Source organism: Haliotis rufescens, unplaced genomic scaffold, assembly GCF_023055435.1.
Source record: "Haliotis rufescens isolate VD_foot unplaced genomic scaffold, xgHalRufe1.0.p SCAF_3, whole genome shotgun sequence".
NCBI classification, from domain to species: Eukaryota; Metazoa; Mollusca; class Gastropoda; order Lepetellida; family Haliotidae; genus Haliotis; species Haliotis rufescens.
The window spans coordinates 54,981,433-55,005,901 of NW_025964001.1; the positions used below are offsets into that span (position 1 = coordinate 54,981,433).

Consider the following 24,469-nt stretch of genomic DNA (forward strand, 5'->3'; position numbering starts at 1 on the left):
GAACACCCAAGAAACATTCCCTCCGCCTATCAGTTTTAAAAGTTGACACAAGTTGTCAAAAAAGCTTTTTAAGAAACAAGCACTAGCACATTTAAAGTAATTGCCTGTTGAAATCGTGCCCAAACAAACAAACACCTTAAACATGATTAGAAACATTTTCTTGCGTTATCAGTTGTAAAGGTACAATTTGCACAGAAAGAATTTTATGATCACACTTAAGTAAGTGACTGCACGCTTCTCTTGTTAGGTGTTATATAATAACTCAATCACAGTAGTGCGGCACGCCAACTAATTCACAAAGGGTTAAATAAGTTGTCAAGAAGACATTATATTAAAATCTTATACAATCCCATTTAAAGTGCCGGGTAGGTGTTTTCATGTCAGGCGATAAATCAAGTGCAACCGACATTCTGCACGCCAAGCAGCTCCCCCACTAAGAACTTTGACAATACAATCGCAGGGAGCCTATGTTACATAAACCCCACTCAACACTATTTCAGGTGGCGGGAGGTGGCGGTAAGTACGGGTCGAGTGCACGTTGTTGACATGAAGGTATGACTGTGGCTGAAACTCCACACCAGCACCCGGCTGTTTAGTGGGGGTGTTAATGTCCCTGGTTTAGAGAGTAATCTGTCCTTCTTCACGCTTGTTGAGTTGCAGTGTCAACTAATAGCCATGCAATGAAATTACACATGTTTTTCATCATATGACTGAATGAATACAGTTTTATGTCAATTTTAGCAATATTTTACAGTGGGGACACCAGAAATGGGCTTCACATTTTGCATCCATCTGGAGACTTGCACACAGGACTTCGGCATGACCAAAGGCTTTAACCACTAGGCTTCCCAACCGCACCTCGTATGATTGAATTCCATATTTGATATCACAAGAAATGTTTAATAGAAAATATTTTCTTTGAAAATGTATTTTATCAATTTACCATATCTGGAGACAGTGAGAGAATGGGTCTAACACGGTATTTCAGCATGTCAGTCTTCTGATACGTCATGGCATGTCAGGTTAACTTGAGAGGAATTAAACCCAATTGTAACGATCCCCAAAACAAATACGACAGTTTAACTCATTCCCTCAATGAGCTATGTGTTGAACAATCGTATCCAGGAATTACCACAAAAGCTGTTATAAGACATCTAAATGATGAATACCAAGAAGTCTCTAAACAAACTCCTGCAACCTGCTCACCAATACTGTTTAATGGAAATATGGCACTGGCGGCAAATCTCCAAAGATGTAAAAGTAATTCTGTGAAGTAACCATGGCAACACGGACAATAAACCATTATTGATTGTTGCTAGGTGATCCAGTGCAGTCAGTCATCAACCATGACCATGGAATTCTTTGATGTTTTCCCAGCTCATCATGTTTGATGGAACGCGTGGCTTACATCGGCACGTTTGTCTTCTCAAGCGTTACATGCTTGTAGAAGGTGAGAAATAGAATTTCATGAAACGAGAAGGCAAAGTTGTAACGTTACATTCAGACTTCTACAGTTACACCTATTGCAAACATACAAATCCTGATACTCTGATTGCAGCATACAAAATTTAAAGCACTATGCAATTTTCTTTTGTGACATATTTCAACAAAACATACAATTTTTAAGACCTTGTGTCAATGCATAAACAAATAATAATCAAGAAAAAACAAAATCAAACCATATATTAATTTTTCCAACTGTTATAAATATAAAGCAGACAGGTCTGTGATCATAGGTAGAGAACAGGATTTGTCTGAATAGAGAACACCTTCAATAAAACCTATTCACTTCAGCTCTACCATAATGGCTTGGCCTGAGGCTACCGGTACCTGTCTGAGTGTTAAATCTCACCTGGGGATAGAGTGAGTGAGTGAGTTGGGTTTAACGCCGCTTTTAACAGTATTCTAGTTATATCGCGGCGTGTCAGCTTAATGTGGGAGGAAAGCCCCAAGTGATGCAGGTCTCAGACGTTTACCACTTTGGTGAAACCCACGAGCACGGGTATGGTGCTGACAAACCTAGAAACATAATCGGGGCGAACCGGGATTCGAACCCACAATCATAGGTTTCTGACGTGCCCAAGGGACGCAACTCTGCACAGCGAATCGCGGCGCCTTAGACGACTGGGCCACCCATTCCCCCCTCTGGGGAAAGAAGACATCTTACTTTTCTTAGGTGTTTTTAAACACGTTAGTCTCTCTCATATCATGCACACAGACCCTGACAAAATATCTCAGAAGACAAGTCAAGGTTTCTCCTGTTTCAGGAAATGAAGAGATTTCCTGGGCTCACTCACTCACTATTATATATACAGTACAAGAAAAGATAATAAAAATAATAGTTTTTTAATTTTAATTTTGGACCTAATTTTAGTAAAGAAACATGGACATTATTTCTGCCGGTGTAGGCTTTAATACTGTAAACTGTATCATTATCACACACTTTCAGTTTTTGTCAAGTTTGTTCAGAATTAAAATTGACGAAACATCAAATTACAAAGTTTCACTTCTAGTCATGCTAATCATCCATGACAAAGCTTCAGGTGTGTATTCAGATATGTTGGATCATGCTTCTGTGCAAATTTTCAACTGTCCAAAATAGTTAGAGTGCTTAGGCTGAAAAAATTAATGGCATGATAATAATGTTGTTTAAATTTGCCCTATACTTTATCAGTGTTTTGCTTTGCACTGGCCTTGAGACATCTTTTCTGCTTATAATTTGCCTTGAATTCATTAAATGTCATATGTTTACAAAAAGTGTTTCATGGGCTGTTGAGTTTGAGGAATCTCCATTACAAAGGGTGTGTGCTCGCCAAGAAACCTGGCTAACTGCTTCACTGCAGGACCCTGGTCACAGGTCACAGGTCACTGACAACATGCGTCACCTTACACACTGATATTGACATTAACCCTTTAATAACTGTGGTTACATTAACCCATTAATAACTGTGCTGACAACCCCTTAATAACTATGTTGACATTAACCCCTTAATAACTGTGTTGACATTAACCCCTTAATAACTGTGCTGTCATTAACCCCTTAATAACTGTGTTGACATTAACCCCTTAATAACTATGTTGACATTAACCCCTTAATAACTGTGTTGACATAACCCCTTAATAACTGTGCTGTCATTAACCCCTTAATAACCATGTTGACATTAACCCCTTAATAACTGTGCTGACATTAACCCCTTAATAACTGTGCTGACATTAACCCCTTAATAACTGTGCTGTCATTAACCCCTTAATAACCATGTTGACATTAACCCCTTAATAACTGTGCTGACATTAACCCCTTAATAACTATGTTGACATTAACCCCTTAATAACTGTGCTGACATTAACCCCTTAACTACTATGTTGTCATTAACCCTTTTAGACTGTGTTGACATTTACCTAACTTTTTTAGTTTGTACTATGACTGGGAGGTAGAGATCCACAGTGGGTGAGTGAGGGAAAGTGGACACTGACAGCACTAGTCCTCAGGCTTGGAGCCTGCAGCCCAGTGGATCACAACGTGAGTATGGACCTACTCCATAGGGTGACACAGAACAGTGCCACATTCAGGCAGGGACCTTCACCCCTTTGGCCATGTGGACAAGGTGCCTGGTACCTTAACAGAAGGCACAGGTTCAAATCCAAACCCGTTAATGAAATGTTATAGTCACTACAACTTTATCCCAATGATTTGAAATGGAATTTAGTGTCATGTTCAAGAATATAGTGATGTGCATGCACATGTGTGTGTGGCTGCTTGTACAAGTCTGAAGTCATGCCAGTTTATAGTGCTCGCCCACTGAGACATCAAGTCGCTGTCTATCATCAGGGTTAGAATTTAATTTTTTTAGGCACAAGCAAATTTTTGCTTGTGGTTTTAAAAGTTACAAGCAAAATCAAAAATCAACAAGCAATTATTTTTTCTCAACTCAAAACTTCAAAATATATATCACAAGATTGCATGATCATGATTTATGCTGCATATAAATAATGGCTGATTATGCATGTTATGACATTCAGATAACAAAGTAATTAAATTACACTCATAAAACATTTATCAAAGAAAATATCTGCATGTTTGTAAAACATCTTTGCTACCACATATTATACATCATTTCAAGTTCCAATCCTATTGTTTATAAAATATGTTATGTTTATCACATTATTTAGATAATGCATTTACAACTTAATTATGTTCGTTGTAAATAATGAAAATGTAAACACATTCATAACGTCCAGATTAAGGACCAAGGAAGCGCAAAATTGACGATATTTGCAAACAGAATCTATAAGGTTTCATAAAAAACGCAATTGGAAAAATATTTTTAAAAGAATTGTAAATAGATCTGGTATCTGCCATCACCCATTTCCCGATAACAGCGGCTGTCCGTTCAGTAACATGAAGAGATACCTCCCTTTTTAAATAACACGTTCGTTGAAGACTGCCATGTGACCCGTCGCTAGAAAGCTTCGATAAAATTGGTTTCTAATGACTCTGTCTTTGCCAAAATCTGCTACAAGGTTCGTGACTGGTCAAATCTGAGCACGTGACCTAAGTCGGCCAATCAAATTACATCTATGGTATAATAAATTTCAGAATTTGACGAAAGAATTTTGTTAAATCGCGTTATTCTGAACGTTTTAAGCAGGAAATTGCGATCTATATTAGAAATATGGAACTTCATAGATGTAATCGTGCCAGGTTACGAGCTGTGACAAAGATTTTTCATGCTTATATTTTTGCATTAAACATCGTCTCCGAACCGAGGAAATTGAGACGACGAAAGCCTTGATGTCATTTGACTTACATTACACGCGATCGCACGAAAAGATGGAAATAATAACTTATATGTAAGTTTGACAACTTTAAGATATATTTTAAAATTTTTATCTATCACTTTGTATAATATATAGCTTGAAATGTCTTTACATTGCTCTTTGACATGTTCGATGTGGACCCGTTGTCGAAAAGTGTTTTCGAGATTTTATTTTCAATAACATTGCGGGAAATAGCCTAGTGAATATTTTTTAATTTATCGATAAGAAATGATAAATTGAAATGGAATACGTATTTAAGACATTGTGAAATGTGATAGATTAAATACATTAATCATAGGACAGGTAGGTTAATAAAATTATACACTATTTTGACGTGACTACGGCTTCGTCAGTCAACCGGCCTACGGGTGTCGTCTGGGATTCGAGGATGGCATGTCATCTTAAAATAAGAAACGACCTTGGGTCAATTGAATAAATTACCGATGACATAGTTTTTACGGCATTTGATTGGTCTCCCGAAAATAGACATACGTCATTTGCATAATATTAATCTCCGTGCTATATGTTCATTGGTCAAAAAGAGCTCGGAATAGTCCGCGTTCACGAAAGTTGAAAAGAAGTAAAAGTTTTCCCGGAAACGCGAATGGGGAGGTTACTCTAAATTGGAGGTAAACAAATCAAGGATAATCTTCGCGAAATCAAATGTTATCACGGTGAATTTAGAAATTTAGGTATTTCTCAACCAATTGTTAAACGGAAAAAAGCAAGACGCAAAAAATATCGTCTTTATTTTGATTTATAGACGCAAAATCATAAATTAAGACGCATTTTGCGTCTTAGCGTCCCTAAATTTCGAACCCTGATCATGGATACCCTCCCAGACAGCGTAAAATGACGCTAAAAGTACTTGTTTATTTGTCGAACACCAGACAGGGTAACAACAAGTAGTCTTTTAGTATGACACGGCTAATGGATCGAACTACAACCCTTCCACTCTCTGGAAAGACGCTCCATCCACTAGACCACAGAGGCCATCTTATCCCAATAAATCCAGACGGTGGCTAAACATCAGTCTACTAAGAGGTCACTCATCAAGGTTGAACCACATCCAACCAGATCAGCACCCATGTAGTTCTGCAAATCACACCAAGTAATATGGATGGTGAAAGCCGAAATAATGACAGGTCCTCCTGGGGGAGGAGAGGGAGGGATGTGTGTGAACTAGATGGGGCATCTGTGTGGGCAGGGGGAACTAAATGGTGCATCTGAGTGTGTGTGTGTGGGGGGGGGGGGGGGGGGGGGGGGGGGATGGTGGGGTCATGTTGAAGTAGACCTAGAAAGAATGTATTCTGTGATTGCATCCTCTCCTCAACATGGGCTGGGGCACCATTCAGAGGGTCAGGTATCAGTCTGACTGATCTCTCCACTTGTGTTTACATCTTTACTGGAGGTAAACCATCTTCCCGAGGCAAGAGAGCTGACTGACTATAAAAGTCCACATTCCACCCTTGCCGAACTAGGCTGGTATTATGGAGTTACGTTTTGGCTGGACTAACGGGTCTATGCATAGTCCAATAACAATCGCGCTACAAAATCGAAATCCAGTTTGTAAACTGTCATGCAGATTTCGGTCGATTGCAGGATTTGTAAAGCATATGCACCGCCAACTCAGTGTCAACAGATATTTACCAAATCTTATCATGTCTTTAATCACGGTGCTCACATGATGCCCTTCGCGATGTAAGACCCGTTTTATCACAATATAGATATTGATTATCGATCAGATTGTCTTTACTGGAGAGGTGGCATTTGTTTGGTCCATAGGATATGCATAGAAGGGACATAACTCGTAATAGCCACTGGTGGCGCTACCATCTGCCCCAGGAATTCCAGTGTAGTTCGGCAAGGGTGGAAACTGGATTTTTAAAATCAGTTAACTCTTTTGCCTCGGGAAGAAGAAGGTGACCCAAAGTCACCTCTGGAACATCTAGCCCTAAGTCATCAACATCTCAAGAGATTTAAATCAAGGGTCATAAGGATGTATGCCACAACAACAGGCCACAATTGAAACATTATACACACAGAACCTGTACCAATGCGCATCTGCTGTTAACTGACTTTATACTACAGTGAACTACTTAAATTAAAGCCTTTAATTCATACATGAATATGGACAAATACATGTTGTTTTTCTTACATCAAAACATCCCTACTCCTGTACATGGGTTGGCTACACAATAACCCTATTTGTTACATTTGTAAAACTCAAACAAACTACAGACCCTGCAGGGCATACCACAGCCTAAATATATATATATATATATATCATCACTGAGTCATCATGAGGCACATTCACCAAGCCCCAATCAACCATGTACCACTAGGTTTAAAGTATAACCCATGCATACAGCCTAGCGGCCATGTCATGTGAGAACTGCTACTGTCATTTATCACATTCTGTCTTCTCTAGACATGATAAGGTATAAAAAACATATATACAACAAGAAGTATGTCCTGACAAGTTTATAACCCATCCCCTCTCTCTCTTCCTCATAAAGATGGTGTGTATAGGTGGGGTGGGGGTGGGGGTGGTTGGTTCATGCGTAGGCCATGTGCTTGAGCGGCATGTGTAGTAGTATTGTAGGCCATGTGCTTGAGGGCCATGTGTAGTAGTATTGTAGGCCATGTGCTTGAGGGCCATGTGTAGTAGTATTGTAGGCCATGTGCTTGAGGGCCATGTGTAGTAGTATTGTAGGCCATGTGTAGTAGTATTGTAGGCCATGTGCTTGAGGGCCATGTGTAGTAGTATTGTAGGCCATGTGTAGTAGTATTGTAGGCCATGTGCTTGAGGGCCATGTGTAGTAGTATTGTAGGCCATGTGCTGCCAGGTACATTGCTGTTACTGAAGAGATCATTGTTGATCATTGCTATCACAAGATCTGCAGTTTTATTTGTATTTAGAGCTGAAACACTACCTTTTGATTTGAAAAACATAAAATATATATTTCTCTCAAATGAAACAGCGATTTATACTACTTTTCTTCTTCTTCATTGACAAAAATCATTTGGAGACTAACATAAGTAAGACAAATATGCTTGTTTGTTTTTTTGTCAAATGACATGTTTATCCAACCTTGCAAGCTGAAAAGGTCCACGCTTTCCTTCATGGCTATGATAACATATCAATATTGTCAGGTCACTTGCGGTGTAAACATGTTATTTGACTAGAAGAGATAAATGTTCCTTCCATTATGGATTTTCCCATGGATTATCAAGCTCCTAGTCTGACAACCATAGTGCCACTGGTGCAGACTGAATGTAGTTCTGACATACGGTGTTATTGTACTAGTGTGAAATATTGAGTCTATATATTCAGATAAATATAGTACTTCATCACTATATTAGGGCTGGGACGGGTAACTTGGGTACTCGGGTCGGATGGGTCCTGAGTAGGACCGGGGTACCCACAGGACTACCCGGACCCGTGGTTAGTCACGTGATATGTTTAATGACAAAAACTCACTATAGCTCAGTGGTTACACTACAAGTCGCTAATGTTCCCATTTCTTTCTGCCGATGCACACATTCTTTTTGACTGGTAAATGTTTGAGTAAAGATAAAGCTTCAGTCAACTTCAGTGTACGCATGATTTGATCGTTTCATAAGAGACCACATATCTATTATATGGTCTCAGGTTTCATGATGTGTCTGAACAGTATTTGCCAGGGCTTCAGATAAACTATTCCCAATGAGACATTGTGTTCCCAACTCTTGAGACCTACAGTGGGTAGCCGGGTAGGGTCGGGTAATAGGGGGTTGGGTACCCGGGTAGTAAATTTGACTCGTCACAGCCCTACACTATATACATAATAAATTTGTTAACCCTGAACATAAGTTGGTTAACAACAACTGCCATGCACCCAGTTCTATACATAGTGCCCACATAAGTGCTCCTGTCACTATTCATGGTTAAAATCTTGCAATACACCTGGTCACTATTACACTGATCACAGGACAAGGAATGAGTGAGTGAGTGAGTTTGGTTTAACGCCGCTTTTAACAGTATTCCAGTTATATCACGGCGTGTCAGCTTAATGTGGGAGGAAAGCCCGAAGTGATGCAGGTCTCAGACGTTTACCACTTCGGTGAAACCCACGAACACGGGTATGGTGCTGACAAACCTCGAAACATAATCGGGATTCGAACCCACAATCATAGGTTTCTGGTGTGCCGAAGGGACACAACTCTGCACAGCGAATTGCGGCGCCTTAGACTACTGGGCCACCCGTGCCCCCGTACAAGGAATGACATGGACATTACTTACACTAATGCTTTGTCTCTGAAATTATATAATTTGATGGAAATAAGCTCCATTTAAACTGAAAAGAGACCTCAATGTGGTAAATCTAGACTTGCTTCATGTTGGGCCCTACCAATACAGTAATGGATGGGCGGAAGGGAAAATAATATGGTTCAGGGACTGTGAGGCAGGCTAGGAAATAAGTATACACGATCTGCACAGGTAAGCCTGGTTTATGATAACTGACTTGGGGACAAAGAGAGTCATCTGCACATACTGCATGATCAATATCCGACAATGACAACAGCATGTCTGCATATGCTGCACTAACACCCCACACTCGCTACAGCATGCAGGCCAAGCAGGAACTACCCACACAAACACAAGCCTAGTCATATACAGCCTGAAACAAATATATCCAAAACAGCCCAAGCAAGTCTATAGTCAATAGTCAATAGAGGGCAAGTCTAGATTACTGCAGTGAGGAGAGTATCTGGGCTCCTTTTTATTATATTTTTTTAAGATAATTTAACAACTGTTTTTTTCTGTAAGATATGTTCATTTCAGAGACTAGATGCTAGTCTACTTGCACTGCACTTGCACTGCAACAACACACATAGGGTGTATCTTGTTATCAGGTTCTTGTATGTGTATGCCAAGTCTATTCCTCATACAGTAGAACATGGATATAACAAACTACAAGGGACCAGAGAAATCAATTTGTTATATCAGTTGTTGCACCGTTATATCGTTATATACATTTTCGCTCGGAAACATCCGCCGTCTTGTGTAAAACAAAACACAATACACGTAATTGCAGCATTGACTTGTATTAGCAGCGATCACTTCATAGCATTCAATTGATAACATTTCATAACATTCATTTAAGTTTAACAAGGTTGATCCGTCACCACTGATTGTGTTGATTCACCGCGATTGTGTTGATTCACCGCTGATTGCGTACTGCCAATTGTCAGTGACACTTTTCACTGAGTGAGATTTCTTAGTTCACTATACACGTCACTAATTAGTGGTAGATGGGCTTGTCGGTGATCAGATGTCAGTTCGCTGTATCCATTAGTTCGCTGTAGAGAGTTCGTTATATATACGTAAATTTTATATGATATTATGTAGGAGATAAATCGGGGATTTTTTAACAGTTCGTTGTATCCGTGTTCTACTGTACTTAATAAAATCTCCTGTGTGGATTCTGTGTTAGGCCTGGTCCCAAACAACAAGGCTTATCATTGGAAGTGCCTCAATGGATCAGGCCCCACTTGCACAAAGCGATCTTAGCCCTAAGACTACTGTAAGCCTATGCTAAAGTATGGGAGTTACGATCATCTTAGCGCTAAGATCGCTTAGTGCAAGTGGGCCCTGGCGGTCAGGCTCTGTGACAAGGTTGATGGCATGTTAACATACCCCAACAGAATGAGTCACTACTCTTAGCCTCAATCTCTGTATTGTCTGATCCAGACTTTATTACTTACAGACTGCCGTCATATAGCTGGAATATTGCTGAGAGCAGTGTTTAACAACAAACCTACTAGAATCTCAGGAGCCTATATGTACTCAGTGTACTTTTGTCAACGCAAACTGACCTGACAGCTTCTATAGAAAACATTTCTTAACCAGTTACACAGCCTCACAAAGACCATACAGAGTTGGCATATAATCAGAGGGAGTTGGGACACAATCAGAGGTGGGGTGAAATGGGGTTTAACGTCGCGTCAAAGATTATTGCACTTGTATAGCGACGTACATGCACGTGTCTGCTAGCACAAGTCCGTACTGATGCCGATTTATAGTGCTAGGCCACTGAGATACCATGCTGCAGTTTAACATGAATACCCCACTCAGACACAGTATGCTGACTCCAAGCCAACCAGTCCCTGTTTTAGACCCTAAATGCCAAGCACCAGACAGGGTAACAACAAGTACCATCTTTTAACGTCTTTTTGTATGACACGGACAGGGATCGAACCCCGGACCTTCCGCTCACTGGGCAGACACTCTACCTCTAGACCACGGAGGCGGTCGGATATAATCAGAGTGCGCTGTGATATAATTTGGCAGAACTAGTGGCATGGGTTGATGATTGTTTAACCAGAGTAATGAATGGAGCTCTATTGCATATGCAGTGTCACATCAGCCACAAATATACTTGTGTAATGGGCCGGACTGGTGGCCCACTCTGCCATGCCAGTTGGCTGAAGCTTGGTGCTCACCTGAAGCAACCCCCTGGTGATTCCTGGGAAGAAATGCTTTTATATATATTGTCGTTAGAGGTGACTAACAAATATTTGGTGGTCAGTGTCTTGACAGATTCAGTGCCATTGTACACTGCATGAGTGAATAGTTGCTCACAATATCAACCACTGATTTGTCTGGTCCAGACTCAAATATTCACAGGCTGTTGTGATAGAGCTGAAATATTGCTGACTGTAGGGTTACACAACATTTTCTCACTCAGTCTGAAGCAGGACCCTATGTTGACTGATCCAGGTCTGATGACACTCAATGATAATCTTCCTCTCAGGCCATCCAATACACACTAGTCAGTCATTATGGACATCCAATACACACCAGCCAGCCAATATGGACTCCCAATACACACCAGTAGCCACTATTGACACCCAATACACACCATGCCACTATGAACATCCGATACACACCAGCCAGCCAATATGGACTTCCAATACACACAATTAGTCACTATTGACAACCAATACACATCATGCCACTATGGACATCAATACACACCATGCCACTATGGACATCCGATACACACAAGGTGGCCACTATGGGCACCCAATACACACCAGTAGCCACTATGCACATCCAATCCTCAGTTCAACACATACAACCCACCCTTATGTCTGTTTAGATTCTGTGACAGACTTTGGAGGGGGGTCAAATTAATTAAATTTAATCGTAACTCATGATAATTTTATCCTACAGATAACAGCGCTATGTTTATGATTAGGTGGGGTCAAATCAACTAAACCTGAACTGTTCCCTTTGTGGCGAGTTTGTGAACATCCTTGTCACCCTGTAAACATGTCAGGGGGCCCTGATCCTTCCAAACTGTATACACATGAATCCCAAAGAGGCCAATTAATAGACATCGCACAGATTACTCGGTGACTAGCAGGGATTGGCACAAGATTGACACAGACTTAGGATTCAATCATAATTGAATGAGTTTGGGTGAACACCACTTTGACGTAAATGTCCGTTATATCAGGGCGTGTCAACAGAATAGGGAATAAAAGCCGAAGATGACAATGTGGTAGACACGTTCCACTTTGGTGAAACTGTTATCATCAAATGGTGCTGATGAACCAGTTATAATAATCTGGGCAGGCCAACTATTCATGAGAATATTTACGTGATGCAATTGTAAAACTGTGGTATCTACACCTAAAAGCAGCTAGAAATGAATAGGAATCTATTTTCATGTAAATAATTATTGTTTGTTTTCCCTGGTGCATTTATAGCAACTACATTCATGAGGAGAAACCATACTCATAGTCATCCAACCCATCTCCATATACCAAAGTCTCTCCTACAGACCCTGTAACAAAATTAGTCTAAATCCCAAGCAAGTCTACAATATTTAGGCAAGTCTAGATTTCAACAATTTCAAAAAAAGGAAAAATGAAGCAATTCCTGGGCTCCTTTCTATTTACATTAAAAGACAATTTAACAAACTAAATCTTAAATAAATTTATTTCAGAGATTAACAGCCAGTCTACCAATATCTCACACCACTGATACACAAAGGAGGTGCACCTACGAACAATTACTGAATTTGGGAGTTGGCTAAATTTATTAGAACTTGGTCCATATTCAGTGGTTGAGGTCGCCCGTTTAACTTTGATGATAACACATCAGCAATTGATAAGATACTTGAAAGCACCTTACACCCCATTCTCAGTATCAACATTGTCATTATTAACATAGTCAGAACCAACATGGTCAGTATCAACACAAGTATTTACAATCAGCATGATCAATATCCCCCACGTCTCCCCTCGCACCCAGCCACGTAGGCCTCAACCTGTCCGCATAAACCAATCTAATCTACAAAGGCTCAGTGGAGGTCAGTTCAGGACAGGTGTTGTGATGTCCCACATACAGCCTGGTCTACAACTGGACTGTCAATGGGATTCATGGTCAACCTCGTTTCACAAAATGGCCGACATCCTGACTGACCACTTGGAATAATTGATGATTGTAGTTCGCTGCAGTTCATCATTGAATATGTCAGGACGTATCATTTTGTCCCCCTGAGATCAACACAGCAAACTGATAACATTATCATCAATTCCTTAAATTGTGCTAAAATGATGTTTATTGTCAGTTTCATACTGAAATGTATCAACTATATGTATATTTCAAGCTTCAAAATTGTAATGATCAAATATCTTGAATTATCTGTTACCACGGTTACTGTTTAATTCGAAGGCGTCATCAGGATTTTTTTTTAAATACAATAAAAAAAACTCCAAAACCATATGACAATGTGTGTCTGTATATATGTATATATGAATCATAATGTCTTGTCTTTTAAAATACCATCTGTCCCATAATGGAATGTTTCTGCAATAAATATTATCTTATCTTATCTTATGTGCATAAGAAACAATAGTAAAAGTATACATCAATTCTAGGAATGTGTTCCACAGGAACACGGAGGAACGCGGAGCTTAGGGGACTTGCTTTAGACCTTCCCATCTATTTTTATATCTGATATTCATAAACCTTGAACATAAAATTGTATTTCTCATATAGTGACAACCACACCAAAATGAAACACTCTTCAAACTGTAATAAACTGAAAACCATAAACCACACTGCTAACATTTCATTACAACGCTTTATCAAACCTGACACAATATTCATACGCCATGATACACATAAAACAGGAACGGAGACAATCTGAAAGCGTGAGGGAGGGCTTGACCTTGGTATGTCTGGAAAGTGAGCGCCAGAAATACCACAAGGTGAACGTACATCGCCCAACTCCCTGGTGCTGGTTTCATGCCTACTATTTATATCATATGACTGCAAGATGCTATCTTCCCACTCCTTGACATCAGCTCAATAGGAGCTGCCTCTTTCTGGATTAACCTTCCTGGAAAAATGTTCTCGTCAGCAAACAGCCTCAGCAGCAGCTCAACATATTGAAAACATCCTTGGATTAAGTGTTTACAATACGATTTCCTTGTTTTCATATTTTTGTTGATATCTTTACAGCACATACAGCTCTAGGGTTGATGTTAACCACACGTTCACAGAAAAACACTATTTCCGTTAATTGTCTTTCCTGTTGATAATGAAAACTGACAGATCACAACGATGCTATTTTATCATAACTACTGTTATCGTAACAACTTGAGAATAACTTTAAATGAATATTTTTACATCCAGGCTTCAGTGCAAGCCGGCACACGCAGGTGTACACGCCTGTGGTCCTTTCCCGAACTTGCAAAGCGTCAGGTATTTTGATGTGCCACAGCACTACAAACAATGCCACTAAAGTTGAGAGGTGCCCTTGAAACACATTCTCAGGTGAAGGAGCTTTGGCAATATCTCTTAACCACTGCACACAGACTGGCTTGTGATGTGCATACAGTTTTTCATACATATTCCTTCAGGGGAGCCGTTTACGCCAGGAAGCATGAACTAATTATATCACTGTGATAGACACAGACATGTTTATGTATCAAAACATTCAAACAATGGCCTTGGTTTGTGAGGACCTTATCACCTGTCACCAAAACATTGAAATAAAGATTTGTGTTCTTCAAAGTAGGTTTGCAACAAATACTCTGTGACAAAGCCAGATAGTCTATAATACCGTATTCGACGTAATAAGCGTCCCGCTCTAATAAGCGCCCACGGCGATATTTGCTGATATATTGGCTAGTGAACAATTCCAATTTCTTCCGATTGATCAATGTACACAAGACTTATTTATTCGTGTATAATACACACTCATGTGTTATATGCACCCTTAATCATGGACAATTAAATTCTGGAAAAATATATCTGTCGTGTATAAAACACACAGACTTTTCTTTTGTAACATTTCAGGCTCTCAGCATAAACCATGAAATTTACGATCATTCAACTCTGATTTTTTTTCACCAAAATTTTATTCTAATAAGAGCCCCCTATTTCTAATTTTGAGAGCGCCCTGGGGGCTTATTATGTCGAATACGGTAAGTCACAGAGTCTGACCACCTGATCGATTAGCATTAAAACTGTTACTGTATCCTTAGACTAATGCTTAGTAGTACATAATTTGGTAGAAAAAAATAAATCCCATTTAAATTGAAAAGGAGCCCCAGTGAGAAGGGAGATCCTGAACCTGAGAAAACTGCAGAAGCAATCTAGACTTGCTTCAGTTAGACTTTGGCATTACAGAAAGGGCTGGGAGGAAGGGACAATAACATGGTCCAGGGACTGTGAGACAGTGAGAACTGTATCCTCTGAAATGAGTTTAACTCACACAAACTTGATAAGCCAGTCACCAAGACCCTGATTCCTCTCATTCCCTGTCTGAACAGATGTTACACTTCTCTACTGTATCAATCAATCAATCAATCAATCAATCAATCAATCAATCAATCATCATATAAACTAATGTCTTCCTTGGTTGATGGTTTACGGTGACAGAAGAAGAAGATTCATCATATTGAGCTTTGACTGCATTATCTGTTTGCCAATAAGTAAAGAGTGAGTTATTGAGTTGGGTTTAATGCCGCGTTTAACAGTATTCCAGTATAAATCACAGCGTGCCTGCTTAATGTGGGAGGAAAGCCCAAAGTGATGCAGGTCTCAGATGTTTACTACTTTGGTGAAACCCACGAGCACGGGTATGGTGCTGACATACCTAGAAACATAATCGGGCGAACCGGGATTTGAACCCACAATCATAGGTTTCTGGTAACTCTGTACAGAGGCACCTTAGACGACTGGGCCACCCATGCCCCTAATAAGTAAAGAATACAACACAAATATCTATTATTTGCATTAGGTCATTTGACATCCCCATTAACACAAGATTAAATATCTGAAAAAATCCCAAGCAAGTCTAGAGATTTCTTCAGTTCCCACTCTGCTAAATCCACTGAACATGAGATTTTCTGGGCTGCTTTTTTTATGTTTCAAAGACAATTACATCAATAAATATTTCAAAATATTTTCATTTCAGAGGTTAAATGGGTCTTTGTTAGTCTACCTTTTCCTATCCATCTTTTAAAAAAATACAAAATCAATTCATCGCAGGATGACTGTCATGTCCTTGGAAGTTCAAAATTCTGATTCCTTAACCGTTGGTATGAAAACACGACAAGTGACAGCAAAGTTCCATGTTTCTCTGTGGAGTGAGAAGACACTTACAAGCCACTTCCCTGACTTGAATATTGACATCCATCTCAGCAAGGATGTGAGAACAGGACAACATCTCCCCCTTCCTCTCCCCTCCAACAGCAACACGTTGCCTCCGACACGGTGATGTCAATCATCCCCATCTATTTCACCTCCACAGCTCAAACCTTTCAATGCCAGAACATGTCGCCTTGCCCTACTGTTGTAGCTGCTTCCATTGTATCATTGTGAATGTCACTTGGTATAAGGCGTGTTGGGAAACAACCATCATCTCCATAAACAGGTTATATTTGGGGTTTCTCTTTCTTGGGTGCAGTCCCATCTGGGATTCGAACCCACACTCTCAGAGTAAAGCAACTAATCACCAGCCCACAAAGTCACAAAATGGATATCCGACAACCGGTAGTCTAGATCAAGTAGTTTGTGTACCCCTCTGACAAGTGTAAATTGGCACTGATCCCATGGCTGTAAATAATCGAGTCCGGACCAGACAATCTAGAGATTGACATCATGCGAATCGATCCACGCAATTGGGATATGATGACATGCAGCAACCAAGTGAGCAAGACTGACCACCCAATCCTGTAAGCCAACTCTTACAACCATTGTCACCTTTTACAGCAAGCATGGATTGCTGAAGACCTATTTTAACCCGGATCTTTACGGTTTTACCTCTCAGTGTTGCCAGGGGCAACACATATTGTTTTAGGTGTCTTGATATGGAAATTGCTTTATTCACAAATATCACTTTATATTTTACTATTTTTCGTCGTACTTATGAAGGTAGTGAGCAGATGAAAGGGACACAGGTCTCAATACTTATTTTTTTCTGAATCAGCAAATTTTCAAGGTCAAGTTTGAGAGAGAACTTTGATTATTTTCGATCGCACATCGCATATCCACAGTAAGTGAATGTAGTTTTACGCAATAGTCAGCAATATCTCAGCTATGTCACAGGAGCCTGTAAATAATCAAGTCTGGACCAGGTAAACCAGTGACTGATGGCATGAGCACCAACCACACCACCAGGGTATGACGACACACAATGAACCCATTCACAGAGCCTGAACACCCTATCTCTATCTGTTGGCTTAGGGCTGCAAGGCACAACTTCTACCCTTGAATCCTGAAAGTTTTGAAGAAAGAATAGACAGCATACTGCAAGCTTCTGAAAGAGATCCCACTATTCAAAATGACAGAAATTCATGAAACTCGCCTTAGAGGGTTTATGTTAGACTTTCTCTCAGTCCCTGAACCATATTATTTTCCCTTCTGACAAGTCTTTTATGTCATGCTATAAGCCTATATGTAGATTAACATTTAGCCTCTGAAATCTTATATTACACAATACCCTTCTTGATAAAAAATCCCTATGCTGATTTCAGATAGAGCTAGCTTGAGCTGGCTAGACTTGCTTTTGTATGCGTTTCTAGATTGATTGATTTTTCATAAAATAAATATATTCCACGGTCATGGTGCAGGACCCTATATGAGCAAGTCTAGGATTTCAGAGGTTCTGACCCTTATATCTCAATGGGGCTCCTTTTTAATTTAAATTTAGGATAAAACTACATCTTTTCAGAGACTAAGCGTAAGTCTAGTTTTATCTCAAGAAAGACATGCTGCTCCTTGTTACTCAAGTATAACCCTGACACGTTTTCTCACACAACAACCAACGGTAGGTGCAAACCCATCCATGTTGTTCAACAGGGTCTCAAGCCTATCCGTCATGCCCCACATTCAGCAAGCCCACGATGACAGGTGACTTGACAACACACACAGAGATGACAGACAGGTGCCCTATCAGTTGTAGGGGACATTCCATCACTGCCCCATCCCTGGAGGTGTAATCAGTTGACACAAACATCCTTGGGGTCCTACATATCACAATGATAGCCCCCATGGGCAATACCCTGTAGGAAATAGGAATCAATCTCCATGAAAACTGATGCATATAATCAAACTACTTACAAAGACGTGGCCCAAAATATGAAATTGTTCATGACTAAAAAATGTTTATTTACACTTACAAGTATTAATTTTCTTTTAACTGTTTTACATTTATACAATTCAACTAGACAATTACATCATTAAGTTTTAACTTAGTTTGTCATGTGTTTTATGCTCCTTAAAACCTAACATTCTACCCATTCTATCCTGATCATATACAACTAAAAAAAAGTATTTCTGAATCACTTTATCTCAGCAATTACAGCAAAGTAAAATCATTGTTACAAACTGAAAGATATTTAACTTGTTTAAATAATAAAAGTTTAATCAGAGCTTATTGTAAACTTAGAATTTCATTGCATAATTTTAATGTAAATAGATGTCGCAGGTCCAAAGACGGTGATATTATGAACTCTATTTGTACAAGCTGTTCATCCGGAGAAGTAGAGAATGAATACCATGTCTTACTTACATGTGAAACGTATTCCCATTTAAGGTATAAATTTCTCCCCATGTTGCAAGGTACATTTAAAGACCATCAGTTAATGATAAATCTGCTAAACTCTGAAAATCCTGACATGAGCCATGCTCTTTCTGTATTCTTTAAAAACATGTCTTTAAAATGAGGAGTGTGTAACTTGATTTTAAATCTGATCATGTACATCATGTGATAATGTTAATATCCAATCAGCATTGTACTATGGGCCTTGATGCCTAAAATACTGGATAAACTGTCTGTCTGTCTGTCTAAAAAAAGTTAAGGACCACCCAATTCATACATATTACTATAGTTAATCAGTCATGCCATGACAGATTAACTATAGTCACATGAACATCTCCCCAAGTCAAGAGAGTTAACTGACTGTAAAAGTCCAGTTTCCACCCTTGCCTAACTAAGCTGAAAATTCTTGGCTCCATCGTAGCGCCACCAGTGGCTATTACGAGTTATCTCCCTTCTATGTCCCTCCAACTGACCAATCAGATTCCACCTCAGATATCACTTACATTTGCTTCAAACAAAATGGCGGCGCCCAGCGAAGATAAGTTGATCGATAATCAATCTATATTGCAATAAAACGGTTCCTACTTCGCTAAGGGCTTCAAATCATTTGATCACCTTGATTAAAAACATGAAAAGATTTGGAAAATGTCTGTTGACACTAAGTTGACGGTACACATGCTTTACAAATCCTGCAAATGACCGAAATCTGCATGGCAGTTAACGAATCGGATGTTGATTTCGTTACACAATTTTGATTGGTCTATGCATAAACTCACAAGTCCAGCCAAAATAAAACTCCATCATTCAAGCCTAGTTCGGCAATGCTGGAAACTGGACTTTTATAGTCAGTTAACTCCCTTTCCTCGGAAGATGTCATATGAAAGAATTGGGAGGTTCTTAACCTTTATTTAGTACCATACACCCATGGTATATTTTCACTTATACCACATGAGCAGTGGCTATTATGGATACTGAATCATGTTCCTGGACACCATAAAGAATAGAAAAAATATATATACTATTCTCACCGGAAGTAAACACATACCTCTATACTTATAATACCTTAACTCTTGATGAATCATGTACAATTTCAATATGCAGGCTTCCTTTCATACAAAATATATTCCTGTTTCACTTTATGATACATCTCATGCACTGAAAAGTACAATTTTTTTACAATGCAATAAAATGTCATTTGAAATTGTTTCAATCATTAACCAATTACCTTTAGTAATTCTCTTCTATATTTGACCTGCCAATATCTGACATGATCTGACACTGGTTTCGCAGTAAGAATTAACAATTTGACAATACTTCATAAAGTGACTTACTATATTCGACATAATAAGCGCCCAGGACTCTCTCAAAATTAGAAATAGGGGGCTCTTATCAGAATATTATTTTGGAGAAAAACAACAGAGTTGAAAGATCGTAAATTTTGTGGTTTATGCTGACAGCCTGAAATGTTTATATACGACAGATATATTTTTCCAGAATCTAATTTCCCATAATTAAGGGTGCATATAACACACGTATTATACACGAATAAATAAGTCTTGTGTACACTGATCAATCGGAAGGGTGCTAATTGGGATTGTTCACTAGCCAATATATTAGCAAATATCGTCGTGGCCGCTTATTAGAGCGGGGCGCTTATTACGTCGAATACGGTATATGGCAGTAAAAAAACACACACACATGAGTAGCAAACCAACAAGACCGTGAAATCTAGACGAGAACAATGGTCAGGAAATTGGAATGTTCGCACTTGTTGGAGATGGTGAAAACTGGGAGCATTCTTACGAACGCTGAGTGCTTCGCGGATGTTGTAGCTCATGGGAATCGTGGTCCACGTGAAACTGACTTTTGTATACCGAAAAAGTTTGTCAAAATAAAGTCAGTTTGAAAAACACTGACACCACAATAAAGATATAGAAAAAAAGATGAGTTCTTCCAGCTTTCATCCCATCTAAAGCTGCTTCTGATTCCTATACGCTCAGCTCAAATGTCAACACATATCAAAGTACATCGCTGTGCAATGTGCCGTCCGAATGTAACGACATATCGCCTTGTTTGGTTTGGTTCCTGAGTGAGAGTATTTGTAGCAGTGAAGAGCCCTTGTTCAATATTTGACAGCAAATATCTCAAAACAAAGCATGTCCGCTAACGAGACTAATGAAATATCAGATGTCGGTCAAGCTGATTTGACATGTGAGAGAACATGGCATGTGAGTAAGTGACTATTGCTTTGTGCTGTATCAGCAAACTGCAGTTATTCAGTGGCAAATTGGACATCTACAGATGCCACCATTCATAAAAATCTTAAACTCAAAACATGGAGTACGTTATTAAGCTTTTTATGGTTTGGGGGTTTGTAGGGTAGTCTTGGGGTTAGAGTGTTAGATCACCAAGCCAAAGATCCAGATTTGATTCCCCATTGGGTACAGGTGAGGTGAAATGGGGTTTACCGTCGCGTCCAAGATTATTGCACTTATATAGCAACGTGCATGTACGTGTGTGTGTTTGTGTGGCTGCTTGTACTAGTTCGGACTGATGCCGATTTATAGTGCTAGCTAACTGAGATACCATGCCGCAGTTTAACATGAATACCCCACTCAGACACAGTATACTGACTCCGAGCCGACCAGTCCTTGTTTTAGCCCCTTAATGCCGAGCGCCAGAAAGGGTAACAACAAGTACCATCTTTTAACGTCTTTTGGTATGATGCGGTCGGGGATCGAACCCCGGCCCTCCCGCTTTCCGGGCGGACGCTCTACCATTAGACCACGGAGGCTGTCCCCATTGGGTACAATATGGAGCCTATGTTCCCCTGCTGGCATGCAACTGGAATACTGACCCAAAGTGGCCTAAAACCAAACCAACTCACCCCTTATTTCATGGGGAACATTCGCAGACAGCCAAAATACAGACGGAATATTGCTGAGTGCAGAACAAAACCCCACTCGCTTACTATTGTGGTTTGAATACAACCCCACTCTCCCACCCTGAAGGTGTAAGCTGTGTACATGCTGCATGTCTGAAAGGCTTCTGCGATACAAGTGTATTAAACTGACACATCCACTGCCCCTGCGTTTATGAAGCCAGTTGTTCCCCAGCTGTGTGTGGAGTCATGGGAGGGTGTGGCCATCCACAGCATGTGGGTTACATCACCACCAGCTTCAAGCCTTCAGTCTTACATGGTCCTCAACACATAATGCACAGGCATTATATTAATACAGACATCAGGGATTTAGATAGGCCTGTTTACAGGCTGATATTCAGCTCAAAGTCTGCAGCAAATGACAGCAAATATTTTCAATTTCAATATAAATTTCCCAAATTCCTTATAATTTATGAAATTAAGAATATTAAAATTATCAAATTTTGAACAATATTATAATTTCTTTCCACATGTGACTGCCTAAGGCACTTAGTTTGGAATCCAAGATAATCCCTGAGACTGTAAGCATAGAACCATGTACAAACCCTGGCATCGTATGCACTAGTTGCTCCACAACATAAATTAATACAAATGTTATTGAGGTGGTGAACCATTCAGATTGTCAGTAGTTAATATTGCCTAGCTCTGACCCTGTTCCAGTGTAGATGCCTGCTGACTGACAGGATCGAGCTATTCAAAAGTCTATATCCATTAATGTTTTCACATGCCAGTCATGGTCATGCTTCCCTGACTCCGACATTGTACCACAAGTGGGCGTCAACTCTATAGGCCTATAGAATATATCCCACACTCAGCACAAAACACACACCTATACCATGTTGAAAACATGCTTACAATGATAAATACCTGGTTCTCCTGTCATACACAGATCTTGACCTGTCATTGAAACATTGATATTTCATTCTTTTCAGCTAAATATCATGTCATAATTGATGCAAAGAAAATATTTTTCTCGGCCACATGAATGCTCCCTTATGACTGAAGATGTATTATAAAATACTACAACTGTATTAAATTGACTTACACTTGGGCGCAACCATTCAAAAGCCCTCGGGGGTTCTTGACTGAAAAATATCGAAGCATCTTCAGCCAGGAATTCAGGGTCTTCAAACAGTATCCCTTCCTCAAGACACGTCTTCCTTACTTCCTCATAGTTCTGCTTCATCAAACCTGCAAAAGGGTCTTTCTTCTCCTTCCTTGACTCACGTCCAGAAACAGTCCGGCCATATCTACTCTTCTGCTCTCGTTTTCTGTCATCCATTTGCTTCATGAACTGATCCTTAAGGTTGTCAAACATACCCCCTGCATTACCTCCGAAGAAATCAGATGCTGCTCCTCCGAAGAAATCCATCTTGATATCGCTGTAGTTATCCACTGACGAATACAGGTACTCACTGCCCGGTCTATCCAAACGATATCCTCAAGCTAGTCCCGCTTCAGTGAATCACACCGGCCCAAATGTCACCTACCCACTCAGATTGGCTCACGGAAACAACACTAAGCTATGCGGCAGGCCTCTGTTTGGTATTTGGGAACTATTTACTCATGGCCAGCTCGGGGGCGTGTTACCGCAAACACAATATCTGTTGCAAGTCCCTTGGGATAAGTATTGCCCTAGGTGAACCAACTGGTCCTGTTCTGTTGGCTACAACTGTTACATAACCTGGCACATTTGCATACAGAGGTCACGGATCATTCAGTGTTCTGCTTGACTGACCTTTACCTGTTATTTCAGTTTGAACCAGAATTTTTGTGTCATAATTGGCATATATATGTCATTTTCAATGCTTGGACAGATCAACAGAGTTCAATCAGTTCACAAAATACCAGTGCATATGTAATATTTCTCTATTGATGAGGAGATATGTTTCCTTTACAAAGGGAGGTAATACTGGTTGCTACAGTAATGGATAAACCTACTCATGAGATACATTGATATATTTATATTATTAAAAAAATTCTGATTATTAACACCACTTGTTACAAAATAAATGTATTTATAGGGCAGAAATTCTGACATTCTCACTTTAAGACTTTTGTAGTAGTCAAACTTTTAGGAAACTCAAAACACATTTAGCAATTTGAGGATGTTAAAACACACATAAAATATACCCAGGCCTCAAAGTTGCGACTAAAATGGCCACCTATGCGACCTAAATTTCAATTTGTCTACTGTCTAAAATTCAGAGGTAGCCAAATGACTATCTTGAAAAATTTCTCATGGCGACTAAATTCTATTGCTACACATGTGTAACACAAAAATAAACACTGTCTGCTACTAATTGTACTTGCAAATAAATCCTCCCAAAGTCAACAATGAACCAAAATACATAAATATTAATGTAATTAGTATTTTATTTTAGTTGATAATTTATTGGATAAGCAAGGATATACCTATATAATCTAGTAACATAAATTGCATCATTGTTCGAGTCACAAAAAACAAAAAACAAGTACAGTTTCCACTAATATACAATAGCAGTTATTTGATAAAAGATAATTTCAATGCTTTTGGCTATCTACACTATTGGCCCGACTTAATTTTACCACTGGCTACCTGGAAAAAAATACTTGT

At 39.5% G+C, this 24,469-nt stretch overlaps 1 protein-coding gene across 15 annotated transcripts in view; it reads right to left on the minus strand.

Moving 5' to 3' along the window:
- LOC124148754 (calpain-B-like) overlaps positions 1-24,469 on the minus strand; it is a 93,016-nt gene that overhangs the window by 45,388 nt on the left and 23,159 nt on the right. For 2 of the 15 annotated variants that reach the window (XM_046520040.2, XM_046520039.2), the window contains exon 1: positions 22,919-23,547. The exons of the other annotated variants lie outside the window; for them this stretch is intronic. In XM_046520040.2, coding sequence (XP_046375996.1) covers positions 22,919-23,245 — 327 coding nt within the window. In that variant the 5' untranslated portion in view covers positions 23,246-23,547. Of the gene's footprint in view, positions 1-22,918; positions 23,548-24,469 lie in introns of those variants that run through there. 15 annotated transcript variants of the gene reach the window in all.